The following is a 13024-nucleotide window of genomic DNA, read 5'->3' on the forward strand; positions in this document are numbered from 1 at the left end:
TTCAAAACCATACAGATCTTGGCTTACAGAGACACCCAGAAAGGCAAGAGGAAATTTGAAGAAAGTGTGGGTTTATGAAAGCAAAGGGGAAAGAGAACATCAAGAAGTAAGGCATTGTAAAAACAACAATTAGCATAGTATGGCACCCTGTAAGTTAATTGTGTACATTAACTTCTAATCTTTGCAGAAGTAGGGACTGTTTTCTTATAGATATGACAGTTGAGTCCAAAAATAAATACCTGCTGGGTTTTGCAACAGGGTGGTAATTGGTATAAGTTATCTCGGTGGAATTCTGGTTGCAAAAGTGAGATTGCAGTGGACTGTGGAGGAATAATAGGTTATGTATAGAAGACTCTGAAGAAGTTTGAGCATGAAGCAACAGATGTGGAGTAAAGAACATTTATGTAAGACTAGATTTGCGCATGTTTATATGTCAGTGAGAAGGACTGAGTGGTTAGGGAGAAGCCTTTTGGTCCTTGAGAAATTACAGTGTTCCTTTGAAGATTCCTCAAATGTATTCCTTTTTATTTCTTTTAAAAAATTACTATGGAAGCTGTTTTGGTCACATCCTAATCTAGAATATTTCTGCAATATAGTTAAAACACACACACACACACATGCACAAAACCAAGATCCTAAAATAGCTGATTGCTCCCTAATTACTGTAGGATAAAGTCCTGATTTACTATGTAATTTTGAGACAATTCACTTTCTGCTTAAGAAGTAAAATTCCCCTTCTGTACGTTTTTATTTCCTTCCTCTTCCTTCTCCAGGCCCATTAGCAAGATTAGAGGAAGGATTTTGGAGTACAGAAAGATCTCAGAGTTCTGTCTGTACCACTTATTAGCTCTCTCTAGCCAGTTGCTCAAGAGATGAGACACTTGAGGACACTATGTAAGTGATTAACTGGAAGTGCCTGTGCTGAACAAGAAACTGAGTAAGGCTCTTAAGCGGCTGATAAATAAGAGGAAAACAGGCCTCAAAATAAGAGGATTTGAGGGGCGCCTGGGTGGCTCAGTGGGTTAAAGCCTCTGCCTTCGGCTCAGGTCATGGTCTCAGGGTCCTGGGATTGAGCCCTGCATCAGGCTCTCTGCTCAGTGGGGAGCCTGCTTCCCCCTCTCTCTCTGCCTGCCTCTCTGTGTACTTGTGATCTCTCTCTCTGTCAAATAAATAAATAAAATAAAATAAAAAAGAGGATTTGATTGTATTTGAAGAACTGTCGCAGTAGGAGGGAGGGCAAGAAATTAAGTTATCTGGAAGGTATTAGGAGAGAATGTGTTATAGGAGCCTTCGGGTTAAGTCTGAGTAGTCCTTGCTGATACAGTCAGGAGTGAGAGCATCAGAATGAAAAGTTGGAGTGGAACATGGTCATGGGAGCTGCTGTGAGAGAATGTCAGTGATGTGAGAGAATGCAGTTTTGGGTGAGCTTTAACGCAGAACATATCCAGAATGTGTAGTGCTGGGGAGTGGGTGTGAAAGGAGCTTGTGACCTGGGAATGCTGACCCTCACTGGCTGTGTATGGATTTGTGACCAGCGATGACAGGACAAAAAGAGGTAGATGGTGGCATATTCCAGCTTTGCTTCAAAAGTAATGGTGTGTTGGTGGGGGTGCCATAACAATGTTTTATGGGTTGAGGTATGGGTGAGTTTGGGGAGAGAAGGCATGAGAGGGTTGCCAGTCTTAGGAGTCTGGTCTGTGCTGGGTGATAGATTAACTCTACCTTGTTTCATCCATACTGCAGTTCTCTGGGCATGATTCTGATCTCCTCTCTTCAGTAGAGTCAGCTGAGGCTCAGAGAGATGAATTGCCTTCATTTCTTATGGCTCATAAGTGGTGGGACTGGGGGTAACTTTGGGAAAGTGGAAGAAAGCTACACTGATCTGTATTAGAGGAATGTTTTTATGACAGTAGTATGGGGCCAGTAAGTACTGAGCCTAACACTGGGGCTTTCACCATGTGTTTGCAGAATTCATCTATATTTTTAAAGGCATTTCATTTTCTAATTTTTTCTGTCAGTCCTGTTACTTATATTTTTAATGAACTTGCTCTTTATTTTTTTAATTAACTTTAGCTCTTTTTTATTAACATATATGTATTATTTCAGGAGTACAGGTCTGTGATTTATCAGTCTTATACAACACCCAGTGTTGACCACAACACCTACCCTCCCCAGTGTCCATGCAGCCACTCCATCCTCGCCGCCCACAGTAACCCTCCGTTTGTTTCCGGAGTTTGAGTCTCTTATGCTTTTTCTTTAAGGATTTATTTTTATTTTAGTGTGCAGTGGAGGGGGGTGCAGAGGGAGAGGAACAGAGCCTTAAGCAGACTCTACACAGAGCATGGAGCCCTATACAGGGCTCCATCTCCCAAACCTGAGATAATCACCTGAGCAGAAACCAAGAGTCAGACCCTCAACTGACTGTACCACTCAGGTGTTCCACTCATATTCTTCTGTTTTTTTCTCACTGAAGCCTGAATATTGATCCATAGCAAGATGACAGATGGATCGTCATCTTCCTTCTTTCATGATTTTGGACTGCTGTTGTATTTGGAGGAGCTAAACAAAGAGGAATTGAATAAATTCAAGTTATTTTTAAAGAATGAGACCGTGGAGCCCAGGGACTGCCAGATACCCTGGGCTGAGGTGAAGAAAGCCAAGCGAAAGGAACTGGCTAGTTTGATGAAAAAATATTATCCGGGGGAGCAAGCCTGGAATGTGGCTCTCAAAATCTTTGGCAAGATGAACCTGAAGGATCTGTGTGAGAGAGCAACAGCAGAGATCAACTGTGAGTAATGCTGGGAACCGATCTGGGGCTGGGGGAAGGATGTGCTTCCTGAGGCCCATCAACAAGGTTCTATGAAAGGGACTTGGGGATTATACCATTGTTGGATCATTTGAGAAACCCTGAGGAGGCAGGAGGGTTCTGAGTACTATTACTCAGTCTGGCTCCTTAGCTGGGGGTAATTCATCCATCTTGTACCAGCTAGAATGATTAAAGGAATTGAATAATAAGAATTGTCCCATCTAGTGTTCCTTTGCCTGAACTGCAAATAGTCATAGGCTGCATTAAATTTTAAATAACTTAGAATAGGATTTAAAATCTTTGCTAAAGTATGAGGAATGGGCAAAATATCAAGGGACATAAGTCGTGTTGATATTTTTTTGTCATTCCTAAGTATGAAATATTACAGATCTCACAAATTTCTTTCTTGTATTCTTTACCAAGGCCTTACAGCTACAAAGTTGTATTCATTATTTCCAGGAGCCTCACCATATTCCTGGGAGGTCCAGGTAGACAGGAAATAGACTTAGACTAGAGTGATAGGATGGTGGGAGGGCCTGGCAAAAGGTCCTGCTCCAGTGCTGTTGACACCACATCACTTTTCCCTTAGCTAAGCTGTGGAGTCTGAGGCTCTCTTGGTTCCCATTTTCTTAAGCCCAGATGTCATAGAATTGGACCAGCAAGGACCATTCTAACCCCTGTTCTAGCTGTCAGTAAAGCTCCCCTTGTCTTTGGTAAATCTCATGATCCTGTTGGAACCTGTCACAGGGACAGCCCAGACCATAGGACCAGGCGATGCCAGGACACAAGAGGAACAAGATGGTCAGGAGACAGTGCAGGGTGAGTAGATGTGTCCTCTGTTTTCAGATTTGGAAGTAAGTGTACTCTGAATCTCCTTCACCTATTCCACCCATCCCCCCCTGGTAACCATCCGTTTGTTCTCTATAGTTAAGAGTCTGTTTCATGGTTTTCCTTTTTTTTTTTTTTTTTCTTTTTCCATTTATTTTGTTTCTTAAATTCCACATAGGAGTGAAACCATGTGGTATTTGTCTCTCTGACTTATTTCACTTAGCATTATATTCTCTAGATCCATCCATGTTGTTGCAGATGACCAATTTTCATTCTTCTTATGGCTGAGTAATATTCCATTGTATACATACACCACTTATTTATCCATTCATTTATCAATAAACATTTGGGAGTTTCTATGTCTGGCAATTGTAAGTACTGTTACAATAAACATAGGGATGCATGTATCTTTTTGAATTAGTGTTTTCTATTCTGTGGTAAATACCCAGTGGTGGAATTACTAGATCATATGGTAATTCTGTATTTAATTTTTGGAGGAACCTGCATACTGTTTTCCATTGTGGCTGCACCAGTTTGCATTCCCACCAACAATGCATGAAGGTTTCTTTTTCTCCATATCCTCAGCAATATCTGTTGTTTCCTGTGTTGTTAATTTGAGCCATTCTGACTGGTGTGAAGTGATATTTGAATTTCCCTAATGTTGAGTGATGTTGAGCACCTTTTCTTGTAACTGTTGGCCATCTGTAGGTGTTCTTTGGAGAAATGTCTGTTCATGATTTCCATTAAAAAAATTTTTTTTTGAAAAGATTTTATTTATTTATTTGACAGAGATCACAAGTAGGCAGAAAGGTAGGCATAGAGAGAGAGGGGGAAGCAGGCTCCCCACTGAGCAGAGATCCCGATATGGGGCTCTATCCCAGGACCCTGAGACCATGACCTGAGCTGAAGGCAGAGGTTTAACCCACTGAGCCACCCAGGTGCCACAAATTTTATTATTAACATATAATGTATTATTTGCCCCAGGGGTACAGGTCTGTGAATCATCAGGTTTAAACATTTCACAGCGCTCACCATAGCACATACCCTCCCCAATGTCCATAACCTAGCCACCCTATCCCTGCCCCCCACCCCCCAGCAACGCTCAATTTGTTTTGTGAGATTAAGAGTCTCTTATGGTTTTTCTCCCTTCCGATCCGATCTTGTTTCATTTTTTCCATCCCTACTCCCCACAACCCCTGACTTTGCCTCTCAAATTCCTCATATCAGGGAGATCATGTGATAATTGTCTTTCTCTGATTGACTTATTTCAGTCAGCTTAATACCCTCTAGTTCCACCCATGTTGTTGCAAATGGCAAGATTTCATTTCTTTTGATGGCTGCATAGTATTCCATTGTGTGTGTGTGTGTGTGTGTGTGTGTACACACACACCACATCTTCTTTATCCATTCATCTGTTGATGGACATCTAGGTTCTTTTCATAGTTTGGCTATTGTGGACATTGCTGCTATAAACATTGGGGTGCACGTGCCCCTTCGGATCACGACATTTGTATCTTTAGGGTAAATACCCAGAGTGCAATCGCTGGGTCATAGGGTAGTTCTATTTTCAACTTTTTGAGGAACCTCCATGCTGTTTTCCAGAGTGGCTGCACCAGCTTGCATTCCCACCAACAGTGTAGGAGGGTTCCCCTCTCTCCACGTCCTTGCCAGCATCTGTCATTTCCTGACTTGTTAATTTTAGCCATTCTGACTGGCGTGAGATAGTATCTCATTGTGGTTTTGATTTGTATTTCCCTGATGATGAGTGATGGGAGCACTTTTTCATGTTCATGTCTTCCCATTTTTAACTGGATTATTTTTTCGATGTCGAGTTGTAGGCGTCCTTTTTTTTTTTTTTTTTTTTTTTAATGTTAAGTAATCTCTACACCCAACATGGGGCTTGAACTTACAACCAAGAGTCAGTCACATGCTCCACAGACTGAGTCAGCCAGGTGCCCTGAGTTGTAGAAGTTCTCTATATAGTTTGGATACTAACCCTTTGTCAGGTACATCCTTTGCAAATATCTTCTCCCATTCAATAGGTTGTGTGTTAGTTTTGTTGATTTGTTTCCTTTGCTCTGCAGGAGATTTTTATATTCTTGCGGTCCCAGTAGTTTATTTTTGCTTTTTGTTTCCCATGCCTGAGGAGACATATCTAGGAAAGGGAATACTTTTCTTTTCTTTTAATATTCTTCAGGCTATGCTTCGATGTTCATTTCTATTAATGTTTTACTATAAAGTGGATTATTTTGATCTGTGGATTCATATGTATCTTCAGGTCCTCCATATAGTCCTCTTTTTTTCTCTGTAGAGGAAAAGTACAAAGAAAAAATTTCTTTTTTTGTTTTATTTAAATTCAAGTTAGTTAACATACAGTGTACTATTAGTTTCAGGGGGAGAAATTAGTGATTTATCAATTGCATATAACCCCAGTACTCATTACATCAAGTGCCCTCCTTAATGTCCTTCACCCAATTATCCCATCACCCCACATCTACCTCCCCTCTAGCAACTCTATTTGTTTCCTAGAGTCCAGAATCTCTTACAGTTTGTTTCCCTCTCCGTTTTCATATTCTCCCTTCCCTTCCCCTGTGTTCATCTGGTTTTTTTTTTTAAGATTTTTTATTTATTTGACAGATCACAAGTAGGCAGAGAGGCAGACAGAGAGAGAGGGGGAAGCAGGTTCCCCGCTAAGCAGAGAGCCCGATGCGGGGCTCCATTCCAGGACCCTGAGATCATGACCTGAGCTGAAGGTAGAGGCTTTAACCCACTGAGCCACCCAGGCGCCCCTGTTTTGTTTCTTAAATTTCACATATGAGTGAAATCATATGGTATTTGTATTAAGAGAACATATTTGTAGAGTGAATCTAATTTTTACTTGCTACTCCAAAGTCATCCTTCTGCATGTTCAGTTTTGTTTTTTCAGTTTCTTATGCAGGTTTTCTGTTTGTTTGTTTTACATTCTTATCTAAACCAGCTGACTTGGGGTGCCTAAGTGGTTCAGTTAGTTGAACATCTGCCTTCGGCTCAGGTCATGACCCCCGGTCTTGGGGCCAAGGCCCACATCCGGCTCCTTGCTGAGCAGGAAGCCCGCTTCTCCCCTGCCTGCCATTCCCCCCTGCTTGTGCTTGCTCTCTGTGTATTTCCCCCTCTCTCTGTCAAATAAATTAAAAATTTTATAAAAACAATAAATAAACCAGCTGCACTTTGATTTGAGCCGAGTAGAGTGTTCTTAACACTGTACTTTGTAATTCATAGAATTTGCCTTGATCATGTATATCTTTGTTTTTTTTTTTTTTTTGCTTGTTTTTTCCTGCTATATTCTGACTTAGGTGATGGAACAGAATACAGAATCCAAATAAAGGAAAAATTTTGTATCATGGGGGATAAGAAGTCTTTGTTTGGAGAACCTGAAGATTTCCATCTTGGAGTTGCTCAGGAAGATCAAGAACTGTTGGAACATCTATTCGACGTGGATGTGAAAACCGGTGAGCAGCCCCAGACTATCGTGCTCCAGGGGGCTGCTGGAGTTGGGAAAACAACCTTGGTGAGAAAAGCAATAGTAGATTGGGCCCAGGGCAATCTCTATCAGCAGAGGTTTAGCTATGTTTTTTATTTCAATGCAAGAGAAGTCAACCAGTTGAGAGAACAAAGCTTTGTTCAAATGGTATCAAAGGACTGGCCTAGCAGGGAAGGTCCTATTGAAAGGATAATGTCTGAGCCAAGTAGTCTCCTTTTTATTATTGATAGTTTTGATGAACTGAACTTTGCCTTTGAGGAGCCTGAGTTTGTGCTTTGTGAAGACTGGACCCAGGTACACCCAGTGTCCTTCCTTATGAGTAGTCTGCTGAGGAAAGTGATGCTCCCTGAGTCCTCTTTATTGGTGACAACGAGACCTACAGCTTGTAAGAAACTAAAGCCTTTGTTGAAGAACCAGCGTTCTGTAGAGCTGCTGGGTATGTCCGAGAGTGCAAGAAAGGAGTATATTTATCAGTTTTTTGAAGACAAGAAGAGGGCCTTCCAGGTATTCAACTCACTAAGAAGCAATGAGATGCTTTTCAGCATGTGCAAAGTCCCCCTGGTGTGCTGGACCATCTGCACCTATCTGGAGCAGCAGATGGAGATGGGTGGTGATGTCTCATTAACCTGCAAAACAACCACCACTCTGTTCACCTGCTATACCTCTAGCTTCTTCGCACCAGTAGATGGAAGCTGTACTAGTCTACCCAACCAAACCCAACTGAGGAGCCTGTGCCACTTGGCTGCCAAAGGAGTGTGGACTCTGACATCTGTGTTCTACAGGGAAGATCTCAGAAAGCATGGGTTAACTAAATCGGATGTGTCGATTTTCCTGGACAGGAATATCCTTCAAAAGGACATGGAGTATGAAAATTGCTATGTGTTCACCCACCTGCATGTTCAGGAGTTTCTTGCAGCTATGTTCTATGTATTGAAAGACAACTGGGAGATCAGGGACCGTTCCCTTCAGTCATTTGAAGATGTGAAGCTATTGCTTGAAGCCAACAGTCGTCAAGATCCCCATTTGACGCAGATGAAATGCTTTTTGTTTGGCCTTTTGAATGAAGATCTAGTGAAACAACTGGAGACAACTTTGAACTGTACAATGTCGCTGGAGATAAAAGGGAAGATCCTTCGGTGGCTGGAGATCCTGGGGAAAAGTGAACATTTTCCAACACAGTTAGAATTTCTGGAGTTGTTTCTCTGTCTGTATGAGACTCAAGATGAAACATTTATAAGCCAGGCAATGAAACCTTTCCAAAAGGCTGTTATTGATGTTTGTGGGAAAGTCCACTTGCTTGTGTCTTCATTCTGCCTTAAGCACTGCCAGTGCTTACGGGCCTTTAAACTGTCTGTAACTGTGTCATGTGAGACAATGTTAAACTCAAGCCACCCAGCTGCACTTTGGTAAGTGGGGAGATGCCCTGTCCCGGGAGTGATGGAAGGAAATTTCATCAGAGAGAGGGGAGGGGACTTGTTTAGCTGAGGTCGCAGAGCCAGGATTACCGTCAGAGTTGCCCCACCTTGAGGCAAGGAGGCCAAACACCAAAACCTATATCAACCAGTTGTGCCTACTGGTGGGAAAAGGACAAAAACTTGCCTGAAATGACTGTCTTGGCCTGAGGGCAATCTCAAAAAAGTGGCGTGGCTGACAGCAATTACCTGGCAACCCCCTTAACAACTAGAAATAATCTTTAGTCCTCAGGGATGCATGTGACCTAGCACAAAGTTGGATCCACTGTGGAACATATATTTAACTTTTAAAAGAATGCACTCCAGAAGGACTAGAGACCAGGAATTTCTTGCTGAAGCTAGTTGACACAGGGCATCTCTCTGGGCTCTGTTCCTCTGTAAGCTACCAACCTAGCTCACCTTCCCCATTGCCTAGACAGAGGTCATCCTTTACTTTGTAGTTCATGAAAGGTCTCAGCCCTTTAACACCTAACAGGAGAGTCTGATTTGGATAAGAAACAGTAGGAGCTGAATGAATATTTTGAAAGAATAAATGAATCATTAGCATTTGAAGCCTATTTTACCTTTTTCCCTTCCATGAGTTCCTTTTCTGACTCTATCCGTCTATGTCTAAGGGAAGAATTGAATTATGGGATTAGCTCTAGATTTAACTGAAATTGAGGGCTTACTATGTGACATATAGTTATATAGCACATGGGATATTTAACCAATTATCCAATTTGATGCTGGTCAAAAGTATATCTCTATTTTTGGGATTACAAAACTGCGATTCACAGTAGTTCACCTAGAAAGTAAGTGTACCATTATTGATTCAAGCACACATCAGACAGTAGCTAGCATCTGCTTGACACATGCCCAACAGTCTTCTGAGTCTCAACTCAATGCATCTCTCAACAATCCCAGGAAGATGCTGTTATTTCCATTTTACTAGTAAAAACCCTGAGGTACCAAGAAGATATCAACTTGACTGAGGTCAAACTGATTGTTAATTCCTTGGTTTTCCAACTTGACCCACGTTGCCTCACCACCATTACGTACAGTTGGCAGAACCATGTCTCTTATAAGGACCTACATATTTCTCTTCTGCTGTGGGAGTAGAATCATAGGCTGGGATGCCGTGATCTTTACTGTCCTTGGGGTATTGTAAATAATCTCGTCTGTTTTCTCAATTCTGACTTAGTGGTTCTGATCAGAGCTGTGATTTGGACCCAGTGCATTAGAATGTATTTTATGCCTAATAATATTAGGAAGGCATTCTGGCCATTATATTGCTAGTCCTCATGCTGCCTTCCCCTCACCTGTGTCCTAGTGTTACCTAATATTAGAGCTGGCATTGTTGCTAAATTAAGTCTGAGAACCCAGTCCTTTAAGAGGCACATTACAGGTGGGTCAGTGTCTTCTATAATATAATAATGTTGTAAATTTAACAGCATCTCTCCTGTTCACCATTATATCCTATGGCATTTCTACATAGTAAGCACTTAAATGTTTGAATGATTTATTGCCTAGTTTTATCAAATTTAAGACCTCAGGTGATATAGAGACAGCACTCTGCAATGTTATTCATTCCAAGGTAAGTAAGATATGGGAGAGTCAGTATTTATTGAGTGGTGATGGAGATCAGGATATGCCACCCCTAAATATGCCACTTTTCCATAAGAAGTGTTTTTTTTTTAAGAGTTTATTTATTTGTCAGAGAGAGAGAGACAGAGAGAGAGAGTGCGCACAAGCAGGCAGAGTGGCAGACAGAGGCAGAGAGAGAAGCAGGCTCCCCACTGAGCAAGGAGCCTGATGTGGGACTTGACCCCAGACCCTGGGATCATGACCGGAGCCAAAGGCAGTGACATAACCAACTGAGCCACTCAGGCATCCCCATAAGTATTTTGAACTGAAGGCATATGAGTTCCTGAAACACCTCACCTGCCTAGAAGCAGAGCCTCCAAAAAGAACTCAACTGTCTTAAATCCCCTCCCTGGAAGCAATTTCTCTACTTTCTTCTTAGAGACAGAAGTTGACCCCATAACCAGACAGACACTGTCATAAACTATCATGTCTTATCTGTTTTTTCTTTTTTTTTTTTTTAAAGATTTTATTTATTTGACAGAGAGAGATCACAAGTAGATGGAGAGGCAGGCAGAGAGAGGGAAGCAGGATCCCTGCCGAGCAGAGAACCCGATGCGGGACTCGATCCCAGGACCCCGAGACCACGACCCGAGCCCAAGGCAGCGGCCCAACCCACTGAGCCACCCAGGCGCCCCACTTATCTGTTTTCTTTAGGGTACATTTATCTTTCCAACAAGTCATTTGTTTTTCCACAAGTGACTTTTCTCCCCCTGCCTTTTTCCTGCTAAATTAGCTATATAAACTCCAAATTCTACCTACCCCTTTAAGTCACTCCTCACTAATTTCACCCACGTGTATCCACAATGCACATGCTAATATAACTGGGATGCTGTTCTCTTATTAATCTGTCGTTTGTCAGTCCAATTTACAGGGCCCCTCTAGAAGCTAGGAGGACACAAGGAAAAAGATACTTCTTCCCTCTCCTACAGCAGCTGTTTGTGTAAAGCAACATGCTAGATTTTTATATATTTTAATATGAATAAGGGCAGCTATCAGTTGTAAGCCTTTACAGTGGAAAACATTTGCCAAGAGTTTTCTATAGATTGTCCTACTGAATCTTCACAGTAATCCTAAGAAATCGATACTATTATCTTCATTGTTCAAGGAGCAGCAGTGGAGACATACATAAGTTAGTAGCACTGCCAGAATCACCCATGTTAGCGAATGGCAGTGTTGGGGCTCAGGACTGTTTTGTTCCAGAGCTTACGCTTATAAGGCTATCCTGTTTTGTTCTTTATTAACCTTTGTTTATAATGAGCTTATTGAAAGTATGCCTAATACTTACAAATCTACAGAGTGCTTTTGTGTGTGCACCTAACTTGACTATTAGATCCTCACAATCCCATGAAGGGAGATGGAATTCCCATTTCACAGATGAAGAAAGCTCAAAGTTCATAGCACTGATGTGATTTACCTAAAGTCAGGTGTCTAGTACACTGGAGAACTGCAGCTCATAACCTGTGGTTCTTTTTTTTTTTTTTTTAAGATTTTATTTATTTATTTGACAGAGACAGATCACAAGTAGGCAGAGAGGCAGAGAGAGAGAGAGAGAGAGAGGGAAGCAGGCTCCCTGCCGAGCAGAGAGCCCGATGCGGGACTCAATCCCAGGACTCTGAGATCATGACCTGAGCCGAAGGCAGCAGCCCAACTCACTGATCCACCCAGGTGCCCCGTAACCTGTGGTTCTTAACCTCCACCCCTGTGTCTGGATCTCTACCCACTACTCCTATACTCACTCTTTGTGGGTCTTAGATTATTTTTCTTCTAGATACTGGCTTTTTGGATATTTGAAGACCTCTGTCGTCCTTCCTAAGTCTCGTCCTCCAAAACAAAGTCTCTCTAGTGTAACTTTGTGTGTTGAAGGGGTGAGGGAGTTTTTGAGCAAACAAAGCCTCCTGGAGTGCCAAGAGGAAGACGTTGGGGGGACTGTGCCCATGCCAGGCTGGCAGTGGTGCACTCGCCATTTCCAGAATAGCTTACTTCCACCTGATACCATCTTCTGAGATTTGCATGGGCTGAAAGAGCTACACCTGTCTTGTTTTTTTTTTTCTTGATTGTTTAGGCAAAGGGATGGTGGTCACATTACTCATTGCTGGCAAGATCTCTGTTCTGTGCTTCGTACAAATGAGCACTTGAGAGAACTGGAACTGTGTCATAGCAACCTCAGTGAATTAGCCATGAAGACTTTTTATCAAGAACTGAGGCATCCAAACTGTAAACTACAAAAACTACTGTAAGTTCGGCATGAGAACACTTAGTGGATTTATTTCAACTTCTTTCTTTGTCCCACCTCCTGCTGCTACTTATTAGGTAGATCCAGTGATAAATACTTAAACTCCACTGTGTAAAATACTCTAAGAACACCACAGTGGAAACCTCTGGGGATGTGGGGGCATGACTAGCTTCTTCTGGGAAAGATTGCATGGAGTGTAGCACCTGTCGACATGTGGGTTTTGAGGCTTGATAAGGAATTTCCTAGATGAAGAACAACAAAGAGATAAGGCATTCTAGGCAGTTCAACAGCAATTTCAAAGGTGAGTTCTATTGAGTAGTTTACTTTTAATAAAATACACATATGTGTCTCGTTTTTGTTTTGTTTTATTTTGTTTTTTTGGGTTGTTTTTTTTTTTTTTTTGATGATTGTGTACACCTAGTGACCAGTATTCAAAATAAGATAGAAAACATATCACCTGAAATTTCCTTCTACCCACTTCTGTTCAGTTTTCTTACCCTATCCAGTCTCAGGAGCAACCCCTTTCTAACCTTTTATTGCTA

At 41.8% G+C, this 13024-nt stretch overlaps 1 protein-coding gene across 1 annotated transcript in view; it reads left to right on the forward strand.

The window, feature by feature from the left end:
* The first annotated feature begins 2496 nt into the window (after positions 1 to 2496).
* Positions 2497 to 13024, forward strand: part of NLRP14 (NLR family pyrin domain containing 14) — a 28776-nt gene continuing 18248 nt past the window's right edge. Inside the window, exons 1-4 of the mRNA XM_047693536.1 lie at positions 2497 to 2788; positions 3554 to 3625; positions 6967 to 8560; positions 12318 to 12482. Coding sequence (XP_047549492.1) covers positions 2497 to 2788; positions 3554 to 3625; positions 6967 to 8560; positions 12318 to 12482 — 2123 coding nt within the window. The remainder of the gene's footprint in view (positions 2789 to 3553; positions 3626 to 6966; positions 8561 to 12317; positions 12483 to 13024) is intronic.

Source organism: Lutra lutra, chromosome 10 (genome assembly GCF_902655055.1).
Source record: "Lutra lutra chromosome 10, mLutLut1.2, whole genome shotgun sequence".
NCBI lineage: Eukaryota > Metazoa > Chordata > Mammalia > Carnivora > Mustelidae > Lutra > Lutra lutra.